Below are 22,167 nucleotides of genomic sequence, written 5' to 3'. Positions count from 1 at the left end.
AGGGAAGGTTATTCTAGATTTACTTTTACTATTAATCATCAACCTAATAATAACAATTTAGTAATATTCACATTTTGTACAGTACAGTAATAGTAGTAATAATAATGTGTAACGCGTGGCATTGAGAGCATAAGGAGATTTCTTATGGAAAAGCAGAGGAAAAATGTAGAATGGAGTTTTATTATAGCAGGCTCCCTTTTTTTTAAAATAAAGGTTCATTTTCCCGAACTCTCTCACTGCAGTACAACAATATTGAATTTCCAACGTCATAATCATTTGGAAAACCTTCGCCTACCTGCATATACCGTCCCCTAGTCTCCAAAGATCGGTTGCAAGTAAATATCAAACAGCGATCTACAATGGTCGCGTGGGGAACGATGCACGCGCCTCGCGATTAACAATTCACCTGCTGGAAACGTTAACCGAGCCTCATAAAATAACCACGGAACGCGGTGGTATCGAGTTCGCGCGTCCGTTGCCGCTGAAACTTCCATCCCGTTCGCGTTTCCCTGTTTCGAAAACAGCGGCAAAGGGAAAAACGAGGAAAACTGTCAAATTCGGGGGACTACCAATTTGAGGAACGTTTGGTCGCGGTGCACGAGCGAGAACGCACTTTTTTTCGGTGGGAGGTGCCTGAATGAACACAGAAGCCCTAAATCGAGGCTTTAAACAACGCTTGCAGCCGTGGGATAGGCCAGTCATTTACGTGGATTAAAAGCGGCCGCGAGGGAGGCGTCCGCCGCCCAGAGGGATGCAGGAGAGGGATGGTTTTGGGGCTCTGGCCACAATCCGGTCACACGCCTGACCAATTTCTACGCCCTCTCCTCCCACGGACTTGCACGCAGAAAACGAGAACGGCAAACAATAGTGATCGTCTGTTCCTTCGATCTACGTGATGCAATATGCCTGACGGGTGTCAAACAGCACACGGGACAGTGGAAGAATTACAAAGAATTTCATTTTGAGACGTGTAAAGATTTTGCCTGCCTGCTTTTACGTAACACGCTCTTTCTCAGAGTTCAGGTGTGAAAAAGAGACAGATGTTTGACCGGTAGTAGTATGCTCTCTTTTAAATAAATATGAAGAGAATTCAGAATATTCTTTGGTAAGTTTCATTTTTTAAAGAAGAACACTTGGGAAAAGATGCTTCGTGGTTCTATGGAATAATAGTGCAGTCAATGAGCGTTACAAAAAATCAATTAGATTCGCCATTCGGAGTGTGAATTTCTAATATTTTTAGGCTACCCCAAAATTGTACGCGCAGAAGCTTAAGTTAAAAATACTTATTGGGTAGCTAGTGATAATATTTGGGTGATCTAGCTTGAAAGTTTTCCTAGACTGTACCAGACGTTTGATAGAATTCACGGAGAAGTCGTAATTAGTGATTTTAAAAGGGCTTCCGTGGAGGAGTTCAATTTGCAAACGATGAGCAGGAAGTACGAGTAGCTTGAGAATTTTAGTAAGCTCAGATTTTCACAGAATTTGATGAATACAGATATCAGTGAACTATGTTTACTAGCACACTCTTTCCTATTACCCAAGTACTTCAAGGACATGAGGAAACTATTAATTATTCACCTAAGATAAGTATCCCTCAAATACTTAATCACATTCTCATACATTATCAAGATCTTCAGCGCGTCCACGGCTTGACACTGATTACCCATACCCATAGACAGTACCTGCAAATACATTTCGTCTGCGCCATTTCGAGGACGGTAACACCTACCCCAGCCGTTATTATCCCTAGTAATTCCATCAATACCAAAGGCGATTGCACGAGGATTCCAGAACAAAGCCGCCCACCGCGCGATCGACGTGGAATTACGAAAAAGTTGGTCCGCCGGGCGAACGAGGAAACAGGGGGAATGAGAACCGAGGAGACAATGCCACCGGAGTCGAAAGTCAGCAGAACAGTGGGCCAGCTTTCAGGAGGTCTAACTAGTATTCACGCGGGGCGTCCGATTCGCAGGGACACGGAAGAGGACAACGCTCGGGATGAAACGAACTAAGCAACGAAGGAACGAGCCTGCTCTCATCCCTCCGCATGGCTGGCCATTCTGGCAGCCTTATCTGCCAAGGCAGTCGACCAACCCCCCCTGTACGCTCTGCCCATTATACGTGCAATGCCGACCAGACGCAATTAAGTGGGCCTCGCACTACCACCAGATAGCATTCTCGTCGTGTTCCACGGAAGGATCTCGCTGGCTTCTAGAGGAACGTGCCAGTAGCAAGGACACGGCCGATATCCTTTACGGCCCGTCTACGTTTCTCCAGCCCCCATCGCGCGCGCGGTAGCTTCTCTGTTCCTGACGTGTGAAGCGGATCCACCTCCTGTCTGGCCGAATACGGCGGCCAGGGCCGTCGTTAGTCCTGCGAGGCCGGCAACTCGGGCAAACCGATGCCACTGTAAATTCCTTGATTAGTTTGTGCACGCACGACATCCACGACACTGTTTACTTCCGCGAGGGATGGATACTGGTTTGGGATTGTGGCGTTCTGGCCTGCGGTTTGCCTCGGGGAGAATGATAATTCCAGCGGTGGTTCTTCGCGAAGAAAGCCACGGTGTGCTTCAGGATATTGTGGGTGGAGGGGAGTGTGGCTTTGAGGGTTTCAAGTGTTTTAGGTTTGAGATGCAGGGTTGTTTTAGGGTTCGTTTTAGTTTTAGGGTTGTTGCGACTTTGGATTAATATTGGGTGTTGGGATAAGTATTAGCTTATACTGTGTTGTTTTTGTGTTGAATACTACAAAGGTTCGTGTTTTGTCCTGGATTAATTGTTGAAAATGGTATCACTGCAATGTATGGTCCTGTAAATAAACTATGGAGTAGCTTTTACGAAATTTGAATATTCCTATTTAATTTGTTAATTGGGGAAGGCTTGTCGTTTGAGAAATTCCTTCATCTTTCGCTTTTATCCTGTATAGAATCAGCTAATTCACGTGTAATGTGAGAAATCATCCAGTTAATTAGCTAAGCTCAAATTCCCTCAGAAAACATCGTGTGTACAGCATAATATGAATTTAAAACACTTAAACGCCAGGCAGGCTACTGATTGACATTGTTCGACCGCGTTCGGGGCGCAACTACTTACCGGCTGACTATGCGCGGGTTCGTACTACTTGAGCCCGTAGCCAGAACGCCAAACTATCTCGAGTGGTCGTCCGACGACGCAGTAATTGCTGAACCCTTTTGTTTTCACTCGAATAGTTTAACGCCACGCGAATTTCAAGCGACGTATAAGCGTGCCCAATGTTATCAGCGAATTTGCATTTTCGGGAAACCAGTTGGCGATACGTGGAACGAACTAATTACGACTAGACACCAGAGAACGTAGACAGTCTAATTACCTAGGGAAATTCACGGTAATGGTTGCCCTTTCTGTATTTTTCTTATTCTTATTCAGTTTTAATTTTTTTTTTATTGGAATAATTTAATATATATAAATATTATTGACAACTGCATGATTCAACTTGGCATTCATTCATTTCCGTGTGTAATTGTTGATTCTGCAACACGATGAGAATTCGCCGTGGCTTTTGAATTTGACAAGCTTAGATTGATAAAGTACTGCTACTCGAGAGTTTGTCTTCTGAATAATTTAGGTGGCTGACATTCTATTATCTTTAAAGCAATATCAACTTTAAAGTAAAAGTACTTGACTGCACATTTATAGCTAAAGTTTGAGGAGACTGAACCCCTTTGATCACTCCTCAGACAAAAAAGAAAAAAGAAGGAGTTGACGTACTTTATCCCTGTGTAGTTTAATGAAAATAGACACACAGGCGAAAGTTCTCGTGTCCAGGACTCAGAAACTGGTCGCTAAAACGAAACACGATAAAGGACCCCAGCGATTAACATCATCAAAGGGCTCCCAATTATTTTTCGAAGAAGAAACTTCGCAGTCAATCCCTTTGAAACCTTATTAATATTAAAAATGTCGGTGACATTTACCAAAAGCGACAGTTTTGCAAACTAACTTCCGAGTGACTGGACACATTCGTCGGTCTCCTACTCGCACTTTGCTGTTATAAATATTTATTCTCTTCGAAATTCATAAAACTGTACGTGATATCCCAATTCAAAGAAAGCTAATGAAACTACAATTTGACTTATTTAATAATTCAAAGTAAATAAACTTTAGGATACCTTTCTTTGGAAAAATTTGAATTACAGTAGACTGCATTTAATATTCACAAAATCCTCAACTGCATATAACAGTTCCCATAGAGAACGAGACTAAAGGGAATTTCTATGTCGCTTATTACAATGATCGCGAAGGGAGTGTCTAATTAAGGCAATAAAAGAGAAATCGTGGAGGGATTAAATTATCGGTAGCCACAAAGCCTGCACTTTGACTGCAGGCTTTCCGATGCACACAAAGTGCACTCCTACTTCATGTCGTCGCGTCGTCCTACTTGACGCGACAGTCTTCTTCGCACGCCTCGATAGACGACAATGAAATCGTTACAACCGTAGCTCGTTAGGAGCGTCTAAACCGACGAATGAATTGATGCTCGCGTGGGTGCTCGTCGTTTGTCGCATATTTCACCATATTACAAAATGAGAGCCTTATCTCTGCCCCTTCAAATACTGACAGGCATCGTACAACTTACGGAAGCTACCAGATTCCGTTTGAAAATAGTCGATACATCGAGACCTTAATCGCACCACTACATTGTCGTCTATAATTACCTACTGGTCTCGCTAAACTTTTAATGATCCAGAATACACTGGGAAATCTATTTAACTCCTATGTTTGCTTAGGTAGAAAACAGGGTCTAATTTCTGAAAACCCAAAAGAGCTTTATTACTAACTAGCAAAATACCCCGCGCTTCGCTTCAGGCCTAAGAGATATTAAGGACTCCATGAACACATTTCACCCTTTTTCACCACCCCCTTATGGGTTGATTAGAGCAAAATCTTGAAACTGGGTTTTAGGCATTTACGTGGGTAATCTTTCAAAATAAAAACCAAGTTGATATCTAATCGGGCCTGAGATTTTGAGGAATCCGTGAAAATACATTTCATCTCATTTCACCCTCTTCGGGGTTGATTAGGGCAAAATCCTGAAATTGGTTTTAGGCATTTGTGCGGGTAATCTCTGTAAGTAAAAACCAAGTTGACATCTAATCGGGCCTAAGAGATATTAAGGAGTCGTAAAAGGAATATACCTACTCTCCGAATTTTCTGTTTATAGGGTCAGCGGTTTGGAATGGACGGTGATGAATCAGTGACACAACGATTATATAATTATACATAAATTATTAGAATAAAAAGACTGAATGAATTAAACGTTGCAAGGCTTACTATACACGAAACAACTCAAACGATACCTAGACTATGTTACTTCTAAAGGCGCCCGTTAATCAATAAAGCTCATTAACTTCGCCAGTTTTCGCTGGCTCCGCGATTTTCCTCTTCGTAAACACCAGGTCAGCCTACCAGCGGCCGTATTGACTACCAAATAGGAAGAACGGGAATTGGCGGGCTAACAACACAGCCGGAGCCCGTGCAACGTGCAACTGCACATCGATTTCACGGCCTCAGTGGCAATATTCACTGCAAGTGCAGGTATCCCCGGCTCGTTCGATAAACACCACCTATGTCTGCAGCTTGGTCGCAGCCAGCGATCCTTTCATCGGCTCAGATCACCCCGTACAATCGCGGGGACGCGTATAATGTGGGGATTTTACTACATCAAAGTGTTGAATGCCAGTTAATTGCGGCGTGACTATTCAGCTCCGCGCGATAGCTGAGCAGCAGCGCTGAGAATGCGCGCGGCGTTCTCATGCCAGGCAACTTTATTTCGATCGAAATCACGTGGATCCCTTTGACGTCAATGCGAGCACCGATTTCGCGATCCCACTCGATCGAAAGTCTTCGCTGGGTCAAAGGCCACTTTGATTTGGATCGATTTGGGAAACGACGCACGAAATGTTGGTGCTGCTGCGGAGGCACGCACTTTGCAACGTGAATTTCAATTCTGCAAATGCTTCCATCGTACTGATAACTGCTTTCTCGGGGTAAATAGCTTTTAATGATAGTTATTTTTATCTGTACACTTGCTGGGGAAAATTCATGGTATTGTAAGCGAGGGAAGAATCGTTGGTAACTGGGAATATTTCACTATTTGAACTGAGTGGTTATTTATTGGATTTAGTGTGATAATTTAGGAAGGCGGAACTGTGCTTGAATTTCATACAGAATATGGGAATTTTCAAAATAAACGAGTAATAGTAAATTAGTAATATCTTATATAAAATCTCATACTCATACATATCATTTCTTTGTACACACATAGATATCAAATTTCAGCTTTCTTTTTCGACTATCACTGTGTGTTAGCACTTCCGATTCCTATTTCACAATCTTACGGAATATCAATATGAGCATTTTGTCTTCACCGAAATATTTTGCAGTAAAATAGTTACCGTGTAACAGTTTCTGCTGCGAAAGAACGCAGGGGCTCGAGTAACACTCGTAACTCTCTATTTATCAAGAACTTAAGGACGGCTGTTCTTCAGGGATGTCCGTTGATGAGAAGTAGGTAGTCGTGGATGGTGAGTATGGAATTAAAATTCTGCAAAGCGGTCGCGTCGCCGCCCCGTGTAAATCCGCTTTGAAGATAATGCAAACGCGTAACAAATGCAATCTTACCGGTGTTACTAGGTACTTCGTGGAAGTAAACGAGGCGATGCGTCTGTTAACATGTAAAATTAAACTTAACTAATCTTCGCTGCAATGTTCCCACTTTTGCAGCAGAAAATCAGATAGCGTTTAATTTTATGATGCACATAAGTTGAGATAGGAAACAGGATGAGAATGGTAATACTCGATGCAAGAATAATTTCTCATTGTACCAGCTCAGATATAATAGAGTAGAAAATATATAGCGTAGGAAAAGTAGGACTTTAAATTTTTAAACAATTTACTTCAAAATTTAAAGGAAACATTCGCTACTACAGATTATTTTAATCCTTTGATTATGACAAGACAAAATGTCAAATGTTTTTACTTTGATGATAACTGATTAAATAAGATCTTATCATTAAAATGAAGAATTCTCTTGGATCTACGAAAAAATGCAAATGAAATGCACAATTTTACATATATACAGTCGAATAATGAAATAAATTAAGGATGCAGGGGATACGTGACATGGTTTTCGTGTAGTGTATGGCTTAAAAGCTCCTTGTAAATCTTTGCCTTTCCTAATCAATATAACAACGTTTATCGGGTACTACATCGAATTGATGTTTGCTAAACTCTGCTGTGTTGATGGATGAATCGTTTATGTGGTTAGAAAATACATGGCAGAGCAGACAAACATAAATTAGCAGTCATTTAACGAAAATTGTAGCAAAACACTCTTTGCTGTGTTTCTTGACTAATCAGTGTATATTAACATATTACGTTGAAGAATTAATATAAAAATTTTCGCTTCAGAAAATGGGGTGTGGAAAGAAAGAATGAATGATTTAACTCTTTCCATGCTTCTGATTTTATGAAATAGAAACACAGCACAATAATTCCATTCCCAAGAAGTCCTTTACCTTAATGATGCAAAATTGCCAGTAATAAATCACCTCGTTTGAAACTTCATAATGAACAACCACAAGCAAATTGTCTCAAACACACTCTGCCAAGAAGAATTCCGCGTAAATCAAGTTAGCCTGGCGATATAGTTAGTAACTGCTTAATTCCAGGGGAACTCCAGGTGAGCTCGACTTCTGAAGTTCCTTGAGACCTCTCGGAATTCAAACTTCACGAAGTTTGAATTCGTAGTATTTACAGAAGATAAATAATGCTATCGAGAAAGAATATTGCTATTCGTCTTACGAATTGAAATAGAAATAATCCACGTAATAAAATTAATAACATAATATTCTACACAAAATATGTAGCTTTCCCAAAAGTGGTCCTAAAAGCATTTCAAAGTCTCCTTTCACGTGGCAGCATTCCAAACGAGTACTTTGTATAATACCCTCTTACTTTTTACACCCATTCAACAGAACAGCCCATAAACAAACAAAACATACAAAAGTCCCCGAAATCCACTCAGGATTCGAACTTCCCCAAACCACGTCTACTCCATCACACAATCCGCTACATGTAAAAAAAAAAACAAGCGAAACCTCAGAATCCCCCAGGATGTAAGCCCGAAAGCACTCCTGCCCAAACATCGCATCACTCAACACATTTAACAAAACCTCCCAAAACAACCAACCTAGCAGCCCCTATAAAACGAAACAAGTTCCAACGAGCGCGGACCACAAGGTAGCTAAATTCGCGATGCGTTTCGACTGGAATTCCATCCACGGCGGTGTTTAATCCCCTTTCGCTTCATGCTCGAAGATAAGCGGAGATGGGAAACGCGGCGGCGCGTACTTGGGAATTAAAATTCCGCGAGGCTCCTCGCGCCAACGGCCGTGTAAATGCGCTTTAATAATAATGTAAACGCGTAACGAATGGGAGTTAACGCGCGGTCACTTTACCGTGAAACGAGGCGACGCTGGTCGTCGGGGCGCTGTACCACCGGCACCATGGGGTGGTCACGGAGGTCCACGTGGACACCGGGAGCCACCCCCGTGGATTCCAGCTGCGTTTCACCCTCCGCGCGTCTGTCCACGTACAAACGTACAAACCTGCGTGGCTGGGGTAATACGCATAATTGCATAAAATTACGGGGGCCAAATTATCGGCCGGCTGGTTTAAACGAGCACCGATTACGTCGCGACCTTCCTCGTCTCGCGGACCACGGGAGGCGGAAGAAATTTAGGGAGGTCGTAGAAGCTGCGGCGAAGGGACAAGATAGTGGAGTAGAGCAGTGTTTTTCGGAGGGCACCGTGCGGCACATCTGGACGCGATGTGTAATGGAAGGGTGCTGAGGGGAAGAGTGGAAAAAAGTGGTTAGTTTAGAAATACTGAGGATATTGTGTTCGTTGTATTTCTCACGTAGGGGTAGATTGAATATTATTTGGGGAAACTGTGAGAGAATTACATTATTTGAAGGAGTTTGTGCAATTTAGCTGAGTTGCCACGAGATTAAAAGTTGGGATTTAATTTTTTCAGAAACTACACTGGGATTATTTCGTATAGGCACCATTCGTATATTCGTGCACTAAGTTTTAAAGGAGAGATATATTTGAGCAAACATTTCGACAGTTTCCATAAATATACGCAGAAAGGACGTATCGACCGTTCGTGAATTATCGAGGCTACGTTTCGATATTAATTTACGTTCAGTTTTAATATCGCAGGCGGTATCTTTAACAGGTCGCGATGCACGGGGCAGAGAGATTTTTAACAAAATTCCGATAGCTCGTTAAGCGTATCGCAGCGGGCGAATTTACAATAATTCGCTATTAATGAAATTACTCAGCGTGCACCGATTGTTTGTCCCCTTGTTGCATGGCAATCCGCGCCGGGCTAATTGTAGAGAAAAGCAAGCGAACGAGACCAACGTGAACTTTCAAATAACCATCGAACGTTCGCTAACAGACTGCCTTGTTTGTTGCCAATAAACATTGTCCATAAATCGACAAGTAAGCATCGATCGTTCAACGAACAGATACTTATCGGTGATTAAAAGACAGCCAACTTGAAACGAGTTTCATTCCCTCTTTAAATAAAAAGTTTTACAGGGTCATAAATTTTGCATAGCATTTCCATAACTTAACTTTAAATATACGTGTACAGTTCACGAATCAGAGGTGTGGAAATAAAAGGTACAGATACACGATAGCTTTCTGTTCTTAAATCAAATTGACACTAATAAAAAGAAGATTTTAAAATTTCTAAACATCAAAGAGAAAAGAAGTACTTATCTCGTTAAATTCCTTAAAAATTTAGCAAACCTTCCGCGACCAAAAATTTCCACAGCCATCTTTGCGGACCACTTTGTAGACAGCCTCCCAATTTCCACACTCAATCACGTGATCTAAAACTCTCCCTCCATCATACTCCACTACCGCAAAACGTATTCCAATCGCCAAGAAAGAACCGTTTATCTTTCCCCTCCGCTTGAAATTCGAATAACAATTTGCCACTTGAAGGTGGGAAAGCCTGTGCAGTTCTAAGAATTAATATCGAATCTCGGACGACAATCTCGTTACGCTTCCGAAGGGTAGTTGGACGGATTTTCAACGGAAGGAAATTCGTTGCCGCCGAAGGGGGAGGTGGGGGCACGCGATCGATTCTCAAGGAAGAGAGAGAAATGGGAGGGAAAAGTCGCGATATTGCCAATTTCGCTATCACGCTTTCATTTCGGCACCACCCTGCGCTAACATCGTGAGCATCGAATTTTCTCTTCACGCCCCTCCCATGCTCCGGGTAGCTGCAGCGGGAGGGGGAGGGTGAAAACGAATTTCCCTCGCTATCATCGTCTCCGCTTGCTGCACGCCTCCTCGAATGCGTTATGTTATGGTAACCGCGCGTAAGGCGTTTCGCTGGATTTGCGCCTCGACGTATGCTCGACCAGGGTGAAGTATGGAAAAATCCTGACCTGTTTATGACGCGGGGCGTCCCACGTGCCTGGGGAAGCAACGATAACCCCGCGATGGTTACGCTCTTCGAACGTACATCTGATTTTAGAGGCGATTTCGTAGCGAGATTTTGAGTAGCGTGCCTTATATAAATTGAATCCGATTTCAGAGTGAGATTTTGAGAGATTTATATAGATTTAATGTTGCTACTTAGGGTGTAAATATAGAGCCTCGAACGAGAAAGAAGTGTTATCGAAAGGCCTCTATTTTATTTAAGGGGTCTAGCATGGAAAGCAAACGGAAACAGCCTCAGCTGTTATTTATATATTTTTACCAAATAATGCTCTTTGCCTAAAAAGCCACTGAATTTTCAGATCTCCATCTCTACGCTTTACTGCTGACTTTTTTCGTAGGTGTCACTGAAAGGAATAAAAGTGACAAAAAAATGAGAAAACAGAAATTATTTCTGAGGCATAACGCGTATAATGAAATCAAAAAACTAATTAATTTAATTTAGTAATGATGTAATATTGTTTGAATATTTAATTGCCTCTCCAACTGCGCAATTTATTATGAGATTAATTAAAAATTTTGGTTACATTACGTTAAAATTACAACGCACGGCAAAGCATCCCGCCTCGAACTGGACAATGTGGCACGCTGCGCGCAAATAATGCAGGGAATAATAAATATTTACGCAACAAATAATTCGACGCGCCGCGGCCATAATTAAGTAAAATTGGGACAAATGCGGCGAGCAGTGTATTTTGTAGGCAAATGAGCAAACAGGAGTGTCCCGGATAAATGCACGGCAGCATAATTTATAACGTAAACACGCGGGTGGAAATTTCGGAATTGGAGATTGCGTTTCTGTAAATCTTAATATTATAAATAAACGGGTTATCGAGAAAGCAAATGCAATTCTCCACGCAACTGCAAGCTCCCCTGGCATAATGAGTATAAATTAATGTATAAGTACAACAAAATGGTTCACACACGCTCGTTTTCGTACAGGAATCCCTATACGATCATTATCTCCATAATAATTTCTCCTAAAGAAACTCATTACAATTTTAATTGCGAACTCTGAAAACATACCTCACGCCTCTTTTTATCCAACAGTAAAACTTCAAAAGAAATTGAAAATTAGACTCCAAATATCGCGAATTTTTACCCCATGCTTCGAATGGAGGTAAAACGAATTTCAAACTAAGCTTCACATTATTCCCTTTATCCTCCCCTTAAAGCCAGACTTCCAATTATAGAAAACCTACTGCGGTAAAATCGCACCTTTCAGTGCCAAGTTTCGTGAAAAATATCACCTCCCACAAAACGCTATTGGCATTTCGAATCACGGTTATTGAAGAAGCTTAAGAATCAATTGATTCACGATTCGTTCACAGTTGAAGGTAAAACTTGGCCATCGAAAGCTGTGCTTTAAGAAGCGGACTAAAGAGGCAGGCGCCTCGGTGAATCACCTCCCATAATCGTGGTCAAAGGAGAGGTATTCAAAGAGGGTCGGCTTCTCGATCGACGACTTCTCGATCAATCTGTCGAACACGACTTTCCAATTTCCCCGAGGTTGCCAGCAACCCGTGAAGATCGAGCGAACACCCAGAAAAGACCAGTGGCAGGAAATCCGACCGCTGACTCGGAGTTAGAATTAGAAAGGATTATCAGATCAAACGGTGGACGCTGACTGTCGCTCGCATCGATGGATCTCACTGATGAGGATGCTTCGATAGTCGGAGGCTAATTGAATCGGATGGCTTGCTAAGTGAGACAATAATCTGTCCACGAAATTATTTCGAGCATCGAGTAGGAACTGGGACGTACAACACGTTTTCGTGGTGAAAGGTGTTCGATGATGAGTAGACTGCGGATATTTGCGCAGCTAAAATATATACATATATCGAAGAAATATGCAGCGTAATATTACATACGTATTTATTAAACAAATTGAAATAAGGAGAAATCCAGAGAGTCAAAAATTTGAAATTTTGCAAGAGAAAGCATATCAACTTTAATACACTAATATAAATCTGATACTTCTGGACTTTTCCTAGTGAATTTTTTTTTTAAATTTCCTCCATTAAACTAAAACAGCATTAGATTTTAATTTACTTGCGAAATTAATTATTTAATTAAATCCCTGGACTGTGTACTGGGATTCTTAAATTTTCAATAACTTCTCACTGATAATTATTTAGAGTTGTTCCAATTTACGTCTTGCTATGTTTAAAGTACCTTTTAAAAACGAAGCAATGAGATCATAATCTCACAGTTTTCACATTTTTTCACTTCAGTAATTGTGAATCACAAAAGTGTCTGCTGTAACAAGTCCCTATGTTCAAACATGACTTTCAACGTTGAACCACAGTCACATTTCTCGTCCAACGAATACAGGTTGGAAAGTTGTGCCAGGCTGGAATAATTTTTCAGGAAAATTAAGTGACTCCCTTGCACAGTCACGTACGTTTAACCGGCAGCGCTAAGTGCCGGTAAGGCTGCCGCGTTATTAGAATACGCCTAGTCCAGGAACTCACGACTCAACAGGCCGTGTCAGCTGAATTACAGATTCAAGTGATCGATATCGACAGCAAGCCACCGCGCAGAGTCCGGTAACCGAGCACCAAGTCTCTCGAAATCGAACCGCGTATTACACTAACTCGATTTACCGAAAAGCTCAGCCTGCCCTCTAGTCCTCGTATAAGCTTCCATCGCTGTGCTTTTGGCAAACGAGCCCGGGACCGGGCCCTCGAAATCTGTGGTATTCGAATTTATCGATTTACTTATGGAAATTGCGCACCCGACCCCTCCGCGGTGTAAAAGGCTTTTGGAAATATTGACTATTAGGATCCGAGCTTTGCCAGAGCATCCACCGGAAATCGTTTGAGTCGGGGCTGGTGTGAGGTTTTACAGACATCGAATCGACGTTACTTACAGAAGTTATGTATAAAGTGTTTAACTTTGCATCAACTGATTTAAAGGAACATGACGAAGAGTTGGATGTTCCGTTGTAAATTATATGGAAGTTATAACAAGTTTGGGCATTAGTATTATTGGGAAAAGGTGTTATGGTGGATTTCTAACTTCCTGGGAGCTTATGTAATGTAATATGAATGAATACTTGATTCCAGAGAATTTTGTGGTTGATGGAAGTACCGAGATGCAGTGCGAGTTTGATCCTGGAGCACGTTTATGTACCTGTTTGCCTCGGTTTCAGTAGCGTTTGTTATGATTAACAGCGGAAATCCTGGATGCTAATTTTATGGCAAACACGGAATAATGTTACCAGCCTCTAGTATTCAGTTCACTTCGCATTGGTAAATACGTCTTACCGTGGGATCCCCTTATTGAGCGCAGTTAGCTCGCCTCTGCCAGTTTAATATTTCCTCTTCGAATACATGCGTATCTATTTCCACAGCTTTGAAAAATTTATGTAACTCCTACCGTGTGATCCTTACTTGTTTTCTGTAACGATGATTCTGTGCCTTATAAATACATTGAGTTACTTAAGTCCCTAAGAATGACAGTTCAACAAGTACAAAGGTTTAATAAGTCATTCTCACACTACTACCTTTCGTATTTAATTTTACGCTTTAATTACGTATTTTTCCTGATAAAAATGAACTGACGCATAAAATAGTCAAAGAAGTGAATCAAATGTAAAACCAACCACCAATTAAAATTCCCACTTTGTACTTTAATGTTAAGAAATAAAACCAATATCAATTCAAATTCTCCAATTCATGCTGCAATACCCCTAAATGCAAATGGAAATATTAATTACAAATTCCACATCCGTGCTACACAATTATTACCTAAAATTTCTACATTCGCGCCTATAGTTCCAAAACCACCGATCGCCACGAAAAATTCCACAGGCCCATTTCCCAATACACCCTCCACGTAATTTTCCAATCGATTCGTGCCAATTCTTCACGTTCACGGACTCCAGTGCTCCGAAAGAAGGGACGAAGTAACGCCATCGCGCGGCGTAGAGGCAACAGGAAGAGTTACAGCCCGCTCTTTTCCCGCTGCCATCGAAAATAATTAAAAGTTTAATTTAGTTTGGCCGTGCTTGGGTGGATCGCGTGTCGAAATTGAACGAGTTTGTCTGTCTAGCGGCGTGTGTCGTTTCGCAGTTGACAAAAGTCCGACGATTTAAACTTACCTCGCCGGATTCCTCGGTGAGCAAGTTTGAAAGGTTCGTCGCACAGGCAAAGGAAATCCCTGCGCTATTCAGGGAACGCCACTCGACGGGAAACCGTCGGTGTAATCTGAATCTGGCGTTTCGCTAGGTACCTTTTCGGGAACGCTTGCAACAACAATGGAACGCGGCGTTTAACGATCAACTAATCAGCTGCAGAAAGGGATCCAACAGCTCGCCCAGTGCTCTCAACTAAGCGTTCACCTTGGGCTGTTTAAATTTTTTGCAAAAAGTCTCATGGCTACTTAATCAGAGTTGCCTTACGGTAAACTCGAGCCTCGCAAACGGAAGATTTGCAGAGAGCTTCGCCTTTATTCTACCATGGACCACTCTTATTTTTCTAATAGAACGATTTCCTCCCTCTGAAACGAGATTGCCCTGGAGTGAGTAATCAGGATCTTTAATTGTGTTTGCTAAACCTTTCTTTCGGCAAAGGGGTTTACAATGAGAGGGATCTTCCGGCGTTTGGTAAAGGCCTTCGAATAAAAGGACCTCCCTCGTTCGTTACAAATAATTGCTTACGATTTTCCAGGCAGAATGAGAGGGAGATAAAAATTCCCAATCCTCAGCCGTGCATTGTCAGTAGGATTTTCTAGGGATGAAATACGAGAGTGGCGATAATTTTAGACAGAAATTTTTATCTCTGGCTGACATCGGGCTCAAAGAACAATACACGAATGAAATAATAGACTGCGCAATCGTTCATTTCCGAGGCATAATTAATGAAAAGTTGGGAAACAAGAAGTTGCACAGCTGTCGACCAGGAAATGAAACGTGGATTAATATTCATCGATTATGCAGACTTTTACCGTCGGACAAGGCAAAGAACATACACGAGGGCCCCAAATAAACGGTAATTACGCTACCGATTAATACAATTCAATCGCGGAGTCGCTCGTTCGTTATTGGATTTTTCACTGCGATAGCAAGCGCTTCAAAAATACATATCGGGTTGCATATGGAGGAGGACCTATAGAAACGGTAATGCTTGTTGTTACTGCCGGATCTGCTGGCTGTAGAGTCCGTTATAGCGTTTTCGGAAGTTTGCTCTACTCGATCAGCACGAGTACGCCAGCGAGCCGCTGGGAAATTGTCAGGTTCGAGGGGTTGCTTCGCACAATGGAAAAACAAAAACAATGCACACTTCCGTGGAAAAGCACGAGCTGGGGAAGTCGGAGAAAGTTTCCTCGGTGATAATTGGAGGGTGGAAACGAGCCTCGTTCCTAAGTATTAGTCGGGGTATTTTCCCCGAGCTCACAGAGGAAAATCAAATAATAGATCGTTGCTCGATACTGTATCAATGGCAGACGCATGCCTCTTTATTTGGAGACGTTTCAATACCCTTTTTTCCTCCGAAGAATTATTCAGTTTGCAGACAGAAACTTCTTTCTACTTCTTCTTCATTCTTTCCTCTACTAATTACCAAGGTAGTTCAAAATTTACTCCGTTGTGTAAACATATGCTTATTGTAAAGTAGATTCTAAGAGTCGAGTTCTTAGTAGATTCTGAGTATCGATTATAGTGTTCATTGAGAAGACGAAGGTGAAGAGATATTTCGAGTTCTAAATGAAATAAGAGAAGCAGGGTCGAACGGAGTCCGCAGCGCGGATAGGGTACGCGAAATTCTGGCGTAAAGTTACGTGTCCGTAATGAAAATTGAGTTCTGCAAAGGCAGGGACATTTAGTCAACATAGCTCGCGCGGAAAGTTTCGAAGGCGCCTCTTTAACGAGTGCAAATTGGCGTACACTGGAAAACTGCCAAACGGCCAAATCGAGGTAATAAGATATTCCGCTCCGCTACCCATCGATTGTTGTAAGAAGCTCCGAGTGTCTTCCAAGTGTAACACTTTCCTGATGAGAGTCAATTTTCCAAGAATTTCCTCCGACCTCCGCAGACGTAAATCCCTATCGCCAGCTATAAGGCTATCTACTTATCATACCACCAACAAACTGAGCCAGCAGCCAGCTTCCCCTAAAATTCTTATGAAAGCATAATAATTATCGTTCCGGGGAGAAGCTCTGTCTCGCTTTTCTTCGTGTGATGTTCTTCGGTGCAATTAAAGGGGAAATGTTACATTGGTGCAGGGGTTTTGTTGTCGTGGAAGTAGACAAGAATTGCAAACTTTGATGGCCTGTATTTTTTAAACTAATTCGGAACATGGGAGATGATGACTTAAACACCCCTTAATTTGACGTGGATTACATCATATTTCAATTTCACCGAAATCCCCGGCGTGAAGCGCGGAAAGTGATTGATTTGGCGTGGAATGGTTCTGTGGATGCAGGGGTGTAAAAAGTTATGGTTTCTGAATATATGAAGTATTTTATATTCGCGGAATATCAAACTGCGAAGAAGGTTCTACTGATAAAATGTACTTGAGATATTGCATATTTTACTGTATAGTGTGCGATAGTATCTGGCCAGAATTTATGTGAAAGTTTTGAGAAGGATATTAAGAAACTGGACAAAATTCATCTCAATGGCTACTAAAGCGTAGCCATACTGTATTTTTTGTGTAACTCTCTTGATTAAGAAATTTTCCCAAAACTGTTTCCACAAACTCCAACTTTCGAGATAGGTATAGGTACTCGTGTCTTTCCGCAACTAAGAAAAAGCCCAAGTTTTACACGAACATCGGACGCAGAGGCTTGCAATTTAAAAAGGAAGCAACCAGGAGGAAGGAGGGTGGCGGTGCAATTGGAATTAAGCCGAGCTTAATCAGAAAGGAGGACATCCCTCCGTGGTTATCAACTAATTGCACGTTTCGCGACGCAAAATAGTAACGAAGCCTGCTGGAACAATAATTTATCCGCTTTATTCTTACCCGTAACCGGTTGGAACGACAAATAATAATACGGTAACCCTATTTCGTGGTAGCACACAGGGCAGAGTTTAAATTGGAAGGTGCCCCGGGGTGTCTCGTATGCAGTTAACAGGGGTTATATCCAAGGCTCGGATATTCTACCCAACCACCGATTGCAGTTAACTTCGGCCACTGTCGGGGGGAGAGAGTGGGGATGATGCAATGTAGGCAAGTTCGAGAACTCGTTTTGTATTATCTTTGAAAATAACGCTCTATCCGTGAAATCCTCCCGTTTAATTACGTACTGTGCCCTACCTATGTATATGTATTTCTCTGAATTCCTGTGTGGCACGAGAGAAGGGTTAATGGGCAAAATTTTTTACGCTTTTATTTTATCAGACTACTTTGCGTAGGTTGGAAAAAGGAGATACAACTTATTAATGACAATACTGATACCAAAGTTCTGTTAAAACTTGATATACTAACTGAAGTATTATTAATGTGAAATAGCTGTATATTAGTATGTTGTGTATCATCTTTATTCCAATTAAGAAATTCAGGTACTACATGGGAAACATCATGAACCTCGGGAACGTCATCCATTTCCCCACCTAACACCTACCACCTCCAAGTCCAACAGCAGCGACACAAAAATCTAAATTGCATTTCGACATGGTCAATCCCCGCCTACTACACGAGGAAGACGAGAGAGTAACGGAAAGCCGTGTAGGAGAGAGGAAGTAAAGTCCCGCGCTAAACATTCCGTGCGGCACAAAGCGAGCGGTCCTCGCGAGGAAAATACCAAGGCGAGCAGCGTGCAATTCGTTTCGAATCGAATGGGATTTCCCTTTCCGCTTGAGAAACAAATAAAACTTCCCTCGCACTTGGGCTGCTTCCTGAGGCAACCAGCCGCCCCCGCCTCGTGTTCCTTTCCTATTTCGAAACTTGCGAGCTCGACCACGGAGGTTGCCAACCTGGACTTAATACGTACACTTATCACGCTGCAATGATCCTGTTAGCAACTTTTTCCACCCCCTTTCTGTCCGAGCCGCGACATAAGACAGACACAGAGGGAGAGAGAGGCGCACAGAGACAAAGGCTGTTAAACTGGCGAGCGTTTATTGGCTTTGGAAGCCAGAAGAGTGCTCGTCCACCATCATGCGAGAGAAAAAGTGCGAGTCGTTCCGCGTGGGGGACGGCCCCTGCAAATTAGCCCCGCTAGACGAGTGTTAATTTGTTTTGAGGACAGGGGACGGCGGTTATCCCGTCCATGGACTCGAAATTTAGTCGAAAACGGAGCTCATGCGTGTTTGACTTTCATAAAAGTGGCTGTTTGATGGAGACCCCGCCGAGTCGAGTGGACAGAATAATTTTGGCGAATTACGTAATGCTGTTGGGGTTCTTTCAGGGGATTTTATGAATACCGCGGTAACTTCGGAGGGAAATTAATTGAGGGTGACTGCGTAGTTTATAAGGAGAGGTTACGACGTTTTCTAGGGCATCGGGCTTGGGATGTGGAGTCGATGGGTATTAATTATTTTTAGAATATTAGACATTATTGGCTGGAGATTCTAATAGAAGAAAAGGGATTGGATTATTAGATTATTAGGTTGTTTAAAAGATCTCGTTAGAATCTAAGTGGTTTTCAAGTTCTGGGTAGTATGTCTGACTTATTTCATTTCGTATCACTTGCAGTGTTTTGCGTGGGCCTGTTAAGTGGCCAAAATATTACACTCAAAACATTTCCATCAAAATCTATAAAAGTCGTGGCTGTAATTAAAGTAATAATGCACGAATGTTATTGTTTTTTCATTTATTGATTAGCTAAATCTGTCAACATTGTGAGTAATTTTTCAACATATAAATCTCATTTGTTTTTAGAAGGGCTGGGATAAAATTAGTAGAAATAAGATAGAAATAATAGAGAATATCATTAGAGTATGGCAGAATATTCCAAAACTGCAGGAAGTAGCCACAGAATGCATTGAAAGCATGCATATAGTCTTAAACCTACATACCTAAATGTATTTAATTTGCATTCTTAAATACATATACTAGTATTAAAAAAATAATATTATAACATTAAAAACGAAACATCTATTTTATCCCATCGCTTAAACTTACAAAATTTCAAACCTTCTTGTTTGAGTATACTAATTTGGCCACCCACTGCAACTCAATGCAGAATTTTTAAATGATAAATTATCTCGTCGTTCCGAATTAACATGCTGAACCAGACACAGTAGAACCTTGATTATTTGACCACAACTTAACACTTTCGATTTCGTGAATATAGTTTAACCAAACGTTCGATTATTCAAACATTGCTATCTTAAAAATTGTCTTAAAGTAACACTAATTTCAATGAATAACTGAGGAGGAACCGAAATTCAGAAGAATTGATGAAACAATATTTATCCACAACTTCGTCGAACTTACCTTGAAAACCTAGAACCGACTAAGTAGTCTCATATCTGTTTTTATAAACACTAATGCATTATTGAATTCTACCAATTCCCCTTCAGATAACCCCTTATTTCAACTTTTACCTAAAACCTTCCAGTCCATATCACACTCATCCCCCGATTCCACTCACCAGCCCCTAAATTACCAAAAAGCACTGCAAAAAGTGTTAACGATACGTTTCAATGGCAACGGGACGATTTTAATTGCGCGCCCAGGCCTCTGTTAATTTCCAACGAATATGGTGGCTGCGTCGTCGCGCGGCCGTAATTGAAATGATCACCATGCGATGCGGGCGATCTGTTAATTAAGAGAGGCATCGGGAGGACGACAAAGTCGTCGGGTTCGATCGCGGGGAGGAGGGACGAAACCGGAAAGCCACGTTCTAAATTCAACGCGTCGAACGGAACACTGCGATCGAGGCAAACAAATTTCCCGCTGACAGCCGTGTCCGCGTCACGACGATTTATTCTCGCGCGTCTAATGATGCGTGGAACGCTAATTAATTTAGCCGCGCGACACGCTCGCCTCTTAAGAATCAATCGACCGGCTCGCGTTTATTCGCCGATTCCACGCGACAAATTTTAATTAATTCACCGTGACGAGCCACGAACACGAGACTACCAAGACCTGAAAATCGAATGCGCTCACAAGACGAAGATGATCCCTCCATTGGAGTTGTAAATGAAAGAATTTTTCGTTCGCAAGACTTTGCGTTTCTATTTTTAATAGATGCACTGACGTGCTTCGAGCTTTAAAACGATACTCCTGGGGAGACAGGTCGTTTGATATGATTTTTGGTAATCAGCATAGGGCTTTACATCGACTGATTGTTGCACCCTTGCTCACCATTAAGCTAATTGGAGCTGTTGCGCTCACAGAACGCTCCCAGCCGAGTCTCCTTTAACGGCTCACGGCTGGTGGGCTACCTCGGAACCACGCGATCGCTAGTTCCCGCGCTGGGAACGTGCTCCTGGGAGTATAAAGCTCTCATGAAACAATCCCAGGCTCTGGGGGTATGTAACTCTACAAAATTAAAACACCTGTCCTACTTGGTAGGCTCAGAGCTTCAAAAAACTAATTTCAAAGGAAATTCTGAATCTTGGACTAGCAATTCTGATAGTCAAATGGAATAGTCTTTCGTCCTCATTGCTTTTACAACCCTGATATACCTGTTCTATTAACTCTGCAAGAAAACTGACAGATCTGTAGAAAATATTACAGAATTCATTTTCTTACTGTGCATCTTCCATCATCTCACGCGTCAGGAGAACATACAGGGAAATTTAATTTAATATTCCCTCGAAATCACAAGTACCAGAATCTTCTCAAGACTCGGAAGGGGCACCTCGATCTTCATGAAAGTTATGTACTTAATTATTTCCGTCTTCTTGACAGACATCCCAAGTTATCGCGATTTCGATGACAGTTTATTCATCGAGTAGGTAATAAATTATTGTTCAACCATCGTTTACCAGACAACGGCACAAAACGCGGGGCTTAAACACGTGTCGTCGGTTTCTCCTGGGTTTAACGAGCGTCTGTCGAAGGGCAGACACAAGAAACGGCGGGAAGAAAGTTCCCTCGCCAGTGATGATACGAAAATTGCGAAACTTACCGACATCCTTGGAACCACCCCATGTCCCCAGCTGCGCCTGCCGTGCTAATCGAGACAATGCGTCCACGTAGACGCGGGATGCGGTTGCGGCACCTGGAAAATAATTAAACAGAAGGCAAATATAGCGACTGAACAGCAGGTGTATCACGATTTCCTACACTTTTTCCCCTTTTCTCGGCGATAATTCAATGGCTTGCCACGGCCTCTTTAATTAAAGGCAGCCACAGTAGTCTGAACCGCATGGAAATTTTATCGATTCGTCTGTGAAAGAACTGTTTTCATTCCTGGCTGGAATGCTTAAGTACCGACCATTCATTGTGCCTTGGTATGTGTTAACATTAATGTTCGTTAGACGAGCAGCAGGTTCCCCTATTCGTCTCCCTTCTTTGACAGCTAAATATCAAATACTACACTGTCTTGCTCTTGATTGTATGAAAACTAATAACGGAGGGAGTTTGTTAATATTTCCTTGACAATTATTGTATCGTTTCGGTTAACAGTAGTACCTTTTCTAATACATCCAGTTCAGTTTCCTTTTCATTCGAACTTGATCGAATCAGTATGAAGTAAAACTTAGATTATC

At 42.0% G+C, this 22,167-nt stretch overlaps 1 protein-coding gene across 2 annotated transcripts in view; it reads right to left on the bottom strand.

The window, feature by feature from the left end:
- Positions 1-22,167, bottom strand: part of Irsp53 (Insulin receptor substrate 53 kDa) — a 202,918-nt gene that overhangs the window by 59,290 nt on the left and 121,461 nt on the right. For both annotated transcript variants that reach the window (XM_076824776.1, XM_076824777.1), the window contains exon 4: positions 21,585-21,677. In XM_076824776.1, coding sequence (XP_076680891.1) covers positions 21,585-21,677 — 93 coding nt within the window. The remainder of the gene's footprint in view (positions 1-21,584; positions 21,678-22,167) is intronic.

The sequence above is a fragment of the Andrena cerasifolii genome, chromosome 12 (assembly GCF_050908995.1).
Source record: "Andrena cerasifolii isolate SP2316 chromosome 12, iyAndCera1_principal, whole genome shotgun sequence".
Classification (NCBI taxonomy): Eukaryota; Metazoa; Arthropoda; class Insecta; order Hymenoptera; family Andrenidae; genus Andrena; species Andrena cerasifolii.
This window is presented reverse-complemented; position numbering and strand designations above follow the sequence as displayed.